Source organism: Pyrgilauda ruficollis, unplaced genomic scaffold (genome assembly GCF_017590135.1).
Source record: "Pyrgilauda ruficollis isolate IOZ18807 unplaced genomic scaffold, ASM1759013v1 scaffold1051, whole genome shotgun sequence".
NCBI classification, from domain to species: domain Eukaryota; kingdom Metazoa; phylum Chordata; class Aves; order Passeriformes; family Passeridae; genus Pyrgilauda; species Pyrgilauda ruficollis.
This window is the reverse complement of record NW_024508668.1, coordinates 2,942-9,233: the sequence shown is the minus strand read 5'-3', so window position 1 is coordinate 9,233 and position 6,292 is coordinate 2,942. Positions and strand designations below refer to the sequence as shown.

The window sequence follows — 6,292 nt, the reverse complement described above, 5'->3', positions numbered from 1 at the left end:
CCGGGATCATTCCCAGGGATCATTCCCTGGGGATCATTCCCTGGAACCCCAACCCCTCCGTCTGCCTGGTGGCCGTGGCCGTGTGAGTCCCCGGGATCATTCCCAGATTTCCCTGGGATCATTCCCTGGGATGATTCCCAGATTTCCCTGGGATCATTCCCTGGGATGATTCCCAGATTTCACTGGGATCATTCCCTGGGATGATTCCCAGATTTCACTGGGATCCCAGCCCCACCATCTGCCTGGTGGCCGTGGCCGTGTGAGTCCCCGGGATCATTCCCAGATTTCCCTGGGGTCATTCCCAGATTTCCCTGGAACCCCATCCCCTCCATCTGCCTGGTGGCCATGAGTCGCCTGGGATCATTCCCCAGGGATCATTCCCTGGGATCATTCCCAGATTTCCCTGGAACCCCAACCCCTCCGTCTGCCTGGTGGCCATGGCCGTGTGAGTCCCCGGGATCATTCCCAGATTTCCCTGGGATCATTCCCCAGGGATCATTCCCAGATTTCCCTGGAACCCCAACCCCTCCGTCTGCCTGGTGGCCGTGGCCGTGTGAGTCCCCGGGATCATTCCCAGATTTCCCTGGGGTCATTCCCAGATTTCCCTGGAATCCCAGCCCCACCATCTCCCTGGTGGCCGTGGCCGTGAGTCCCCTGGGATCATTCCAGGGATCATTCCCAGGGATCATTCCCCAGGGATCTTTCCAGGGATCATTCCCAGATTTCCTTGGAACCCCAACCCCTCCTTCTGCCCGGTGCCCATGTGAGTCCCCTGGGATCATTCCCCAGGGATCATTCCCAGTTTTTCCTGGAATCCCAGTCCCGTTACTGTGTGACCTCCCAGGGATCCTTCCCCAGGGATCATTCCCAGTTTTCCTCTGGAGATCCCAGATCCTCTGCCAGAGTTCATTCCGTGCCTGGATTTGGAGCATCCCAATCCCATTCCTGTCCCTTTTCCTCTGGAGATCCCAGATCCTCTGCCAGAGTTCATTCCGTGCCTGGATTTGGAGCATCCCAATCCCATTCCTGTCCCACAGGAGAGTTCCCTGATCCTGGATTTCCCCTGATCCCATTCCTAAGGGATGAGTAGCTGCTTCTGGGGAGGTTTCTGTGATTCCAGAGGATTCCCTGATTCCAGATTTCCCCCTGATCCCGGATTTCCCATTCCCCCATTGCCCAGGGATGAGCAGCTGCTCCTGGGGAGGATCCCTTGATCCCGGATTCCCCCTGATCCCGGATTCCCCCTGATCCCAGATTTCCCGTTCCCCAGGGATGAGCAGCTGCTCCTGGGGAGGATCCCCTGATCCCAGAGGATCCCCTGATCCCGGATTCCCCCTGATCCCAGAGGATCCCCTGATCCCGGATTCCCCCTGATCCCGGGTTTCCCGTTCCCCAGGGATGAGCAGCTGCTCCTGGGGGGAATTCCCTGATCCCAGAGGATTCCCTGATCCCAGATTTCCCCTGATCCCGGATTTCCCATTCCCCAGGGATGTGCAGCTGCTCCTGGGGGGAATTCCCTGATCCCAGAGGATCCCTTGATCCTGGATTCCCGCTGATCCCAGAGGATCCCCTGATCCCAGATTTCCCCTGATCCTGGATTTCCCATTCCCCAGGGATGAGCAGCTGCTCCTGGGGGGAATTCCCTGATCCCAGAGGATCCCCTGATCCCAGATTTCCCCTGATCCCGGATTTCCCGTTCCCCAGGGATGAGCAGGTGCTCCTGGTGAATCCGGGCCTCGGGGACCGGCTGCTGGTGGCAGCCACGGATCAGCTCCTGGATTCCTGGGAAGCTCCGGAGGAGGAGCGGGTGCAGCCGGTGCGGTGGATCCCGGCCAGCCCCGAGGAGCGCGGGAAGGGGATCCGGCTGCTGGTGCAGCACGGCAAGGTGGGATCGGCATTCCCGGGATCCGGGTGGGATCGGCATTCCCGGGATCTGGGTGGGATCGGCATTCCCGGGATCCGGGTGGGATCGGCATTCCCGGGATCTGGATGGGATCGGCATTCCTGGGATCTGGGTGGGATCGGTATTCCCAGGGTTTGGGTGGGATCATCAGTCCTGGGATTCAGGTGGGATCATCATTCCCAGTATCCAGGCATTCCCGGGATCTGGGTGGGATCGGCATTCCCAGGATCTGGGTGGGATTGGCATTCCCAGGATCTGGGTGGGATCAACATTCCTGGGATCCAGCTGGGCTCAGCATTCCTGGGATCCAGCTGGAATCGGCATTCCCGGGATCTGGGTGGGATCGGCATTCCTGGGATCCGGCTGGGATCAGCATTCCTGGGATCTGGGTGGGATCCAGCTGGGATCCAGCTGGGATTGGCATTCTCGGGATCCGGGTGGGATCGGCATTCCTGTGATTCATGTGGGTTCAGCATTCCCGAGATCCGAGGTCAATATTCCCAGGATCTGGCTGGGCTCAGCATTCCCAGGATCCATCTGAGGTCGATATTCCCAGGATCTGGCTGGGCTCGGCATTCCCGGGATCTGGGGTTTGTGGATCGATCCCAGCCCAGGATCCTGGGCTCGTTCCCACATCCGCATCCCGAGGGACACAATTCCAAGAGGATCCTTGTTCCCTGCTCCACATCCCGAGGGATGGATCCCAAATGGATCCTGACTCTCTCTCCACATCCCAAGGGATCCCTTTCCATTCCCAGGAATCCCGGGAAGTGCCGGAGCCTTTCCCCAGCCCCGTTTTCCAGGGATCCCTGGGAACATTTCCCGGAGCCACAGGAATTCCAGTTGGGGTCGGCCCCTTTTCCCAGCTTCTCCCAGGAATCCTCAGCCTCAGTCCCTGCCCAGCTTCCCAGGGCCTCAAATCCTGGAATTCCAGCCCTTTCCAGGGGAATATTCCCGAAAATCCCAACCCAAGGCTGTTCCCAGGGTCCTGTCCTCGTTCCCTGGGAGCAGATCCCGCCCTGGATCCCCCTGGATCCCTTCAATCCCGCTTTTCTCCGGGATGAGCTCCAACAGCTCCCTCAGCCGTTCCTGGGAATTCCCCCAATCCCAATCCCACTCCCGTTCCCATTCCCATTCCCATCTCTGGACCCACCAACCAAACTCTCACCCTCTCCCCTTCCCTGATCCCGCTGTTCCCACCGTGGGAGCTCCAGGACGATCCAGAAAGTCGGGATCTCGGGATCTCATCTGGATCCCGTTCCTGTTCGCATTCCCATTCCCATCCCAAGGAGCTCCAGGATGATCCAGAAGATCAGGATCTCACCCAGATCCCATTCCTGTTCTCATTCCCAGTTTGTTCCCATTCCCATTCCTGTTCCCATTCCCAGACCGAGGAGCTCCAGGATGATCCAGAAGATCAGGATCTCAGGATCTCACATGGATCCTGTTCCTGTTCTCATTCCCAATCTCATTCCCATTCCCATTTCCACCCCGAGGAGCTCTGGGATGATCCAGAAACTCAGGATCTCACTCGGGTCCTGTCCTCGTTCCCTGGGAGCAGATCCCGCCCTGGATCCCCCTGGATCCCTTCAATCCCGCTGTTCTCTGGGATGAGCTCCAACAGCTCCCTGAGCCGTTCCTGGGAATTCCCCCAATCCCAATCCCACTCCCGTTCCCATTCCCATTCCCATCTCTGGACCCACCAACCAAACTCTCACCCTCTCCCCTTCCCTGATCCCACTGTTCCCACCGTGGGAGCTCCAGGACGATCCAGAAAGTCGGGATCTCATCTGGATCCCGTTCCTGTTCGCATTCCCATTCCCATCCCAAGGAGCTCCAGGATGATCCAGAAGATCAGGATCTCACCCAGATCCCATTCCTGTTCTCATTCCCAGTTTGTTCCCATTCCCATTCCTGTTCCCATTCCCAGACCGAGGAGCTCCAGGATGATCCAGAAGATCAGGATCTCAGGATCTCACATTCCTATTCTCATCCCCATCCCATTCCCAATCCCATTCCCATTCCCAATCCCATTCCATCCCCAGCCGGTGACGCAGGTGACGTGGCACGGCAAGGGCAATTACTGGGCCTCGGTGGTGATCCAGAGGATCGGAATTCTGGGATCTCTCCCAGATCCCATTCCCAATCCCATTCCTATCTCGGGGACTTCCAGGATGATCCAGAAGATCGGGATCTTGGGATCTCACCCGGATCCCCATCCCAATCCCAATCCCATTCCCAATCCCATTCCATCCCCAGCCGGTGACGCAGGTGACGTGGCACGGCCAGGGCGATTCCTGTGCCCTGGTGTTGATCCAGAGGGTCAGGATTTCGGGATCTCACCCGGATCCCATTCCCAATCCCATTCCCAATCCCATTCCACCCCCAGCCGGTGACGCAGGTGACGTGGCACGGCCAGGGCGATTCCCGTGCCCTGGTGTTGATCCAGAGGGTCAGGATTTCGGGATCTCACCCGGATCCCATTCCCAATCCCATTCCCAATCCCATTCCACCCCCAGCCGGTGACGCAGGTGACGTGGCACGGCCAGGGCGATTCCCGTGCCCTGGTGTTGATCCAGAGGGTCAGGATTTCGGGATCTCACCCGGATCCCATTCCCAATCCCATTCCCAATCCCATTCCACCCCCAGCCGGTGACGCAGGTGACGTGGCACGGCCAGGGCGATTCCCGTGCCCTGGTGTTGATCCAGAGGGTCAGGATTTCGGGATCTCACCCGGATCCCATTCCCAATCCCATTCCCAATCCCATTCCACCCCCAGCCGGTGACGCAGGTGACGTGGCACGGCCAGGGCGATTCCCGTGCCCTGGTGTTGATCCAGAGGGTCAGGATTTCGGGATCTCACCCGGATCCCATTCCCAATCCCATTCCCAATCCCATTCCACCCCCAGCCGGTGACGCAGGTGACGTGGCACGGCCAGGGCGATTCCCGTGCCCTGGTGTTGATCCAGAGGGTCAGGATTTCGGGATCTCACCCGGATCCCATTCCCAATCCCATTCCCAATCCCATTCCACCCCCAGCCGGTGACGCAGGTGACGTGGCACGGCCAGGGCGATTCCCGTGCCCTGGTGTTGATCCAGAGGGTCAGGATTTCGGGATCTCACCCGGATCCCATTCCCAATCCCATTCCCAATCCCATTCCACCCCCAGCCGGTGACGCAGGTGACGTGGCACGGCCAGGGCGATTCCCGTGCCCTGGTGTTGATCCAGAGGGTCAGGATTTCGGGATCTCACCCGGATCCCATTCCCAATCCCATTCCCAATCCCATTCCACCCCCAGCCGGTGACGCAGGTGACGTGGCACGGCCAGGGCGATTCCCGTGCCCTGGTGTTGATCCAGAGGGTCAGGATTTCGGGATCTCACCCGGATCCCATTCCCAATCCCATTCCCAATCCCATTCCACCCCCAGCCGGTGACGCAGGTGACGTGGCACGGCCAGGGCGATTCCCGTGCCCTGGTGTTGATCCAGAGGGTCAGGATTTCGGGATCTCACCCGGATCCCATTCCCAATCCCATTCCCAATCCCATTCCACCCCCAGCCGGTGACGCAGGTGACGTGGCACGGCCAGGGCGATTCCTGTGCCTCGGCGGTGATCCAGAGGGTCGGGATTTTGGGATCTCACGTGGATCCCATTCCCAATCCCAATCCCATTCCATCCCCAGCCGGTGACGCAGGTGACGTGGCACGGCAAGGGCGATTACTGGGCCTCGGTGGTGCGGAACCCCGGCAGCCGGCAGGTGCTGATCCACCAGAGCAGCCGGCGCTGGAGCCAGGATCCCTTCCGGAAGAGCCCGGGAATGATCCAGTGCGTGCAGTTCCACCCGCTCCGGCCCTACTTCCTGGTGGCTTCCCAGCGATCCGTGCGCGTCTACAACCTGCTCCGCCAGGAGCTCACCAAGAAACTCCAGAGCAACTGCCAGTGGATCTCCAGCATGGCCGTGCACCCCGGAGGTGCGGGATCTGCCCGGGAATGCCGGGATCTCCCAGGGGAACGCCGGGATCCCGCTGACTCCGGGGTTTTTCCCTAGGGGACAACGTGATCTGCGGGAGCTACGACAGCAAGGTGGCCTGGTTTGACCTGGACCTGTCCACGCGGCCCTACCGGCTGCTGCGGTGAGTGCCGGCATTCCCGCGGCGTCCCGGGATCCGCCGGGATCCTCCGGGATCCGCTGGGATCTGCTGGGGTTGTCCCGGGAGCATTCCCGGTGTCCCGGCTCTCCCTGGTAGCCACAAATCCCAGTTTGTCCCAGGTTTTTGTGGGGGTGGGAGCTCTGTGTTCCCTCATTATTCCGGGTTGTTATCCCAGTTTTTCCTGGGCTGTTGTCCAAGATTATCCCAGGCTATTCTCCTGTTATCCTGGGTTGTTAT

At 59.9% G+C, this 6,292-nt stretch overlaps 1 protein-coding gene across 1 annotated transcript; it reads left to right on the top strand.

Moving 5' to 3' along the window:
* Window positions 1–492: 492 nt before the first annotated feature.
* LOC121355284 (ribosome biogenesis protein BOP1-like) lies at window positions 493–6,037 on the top strand (the record flags this gene model as incomplete). The annotated part of the gene is made up of 4 exons (XM_041470561.1): window positions 493–553; window positions 1,705–1,885; window positions 5,587–5,875; window positions 5,953–6,037. Coding segments are annotated over 4 exons (616 nt in total), but the record flags the coding sequence as incomplete, so codon positions are not given.
* Between the last annotated feature and the right edge of the window lie 255 nt (window positions 6,038–6,292).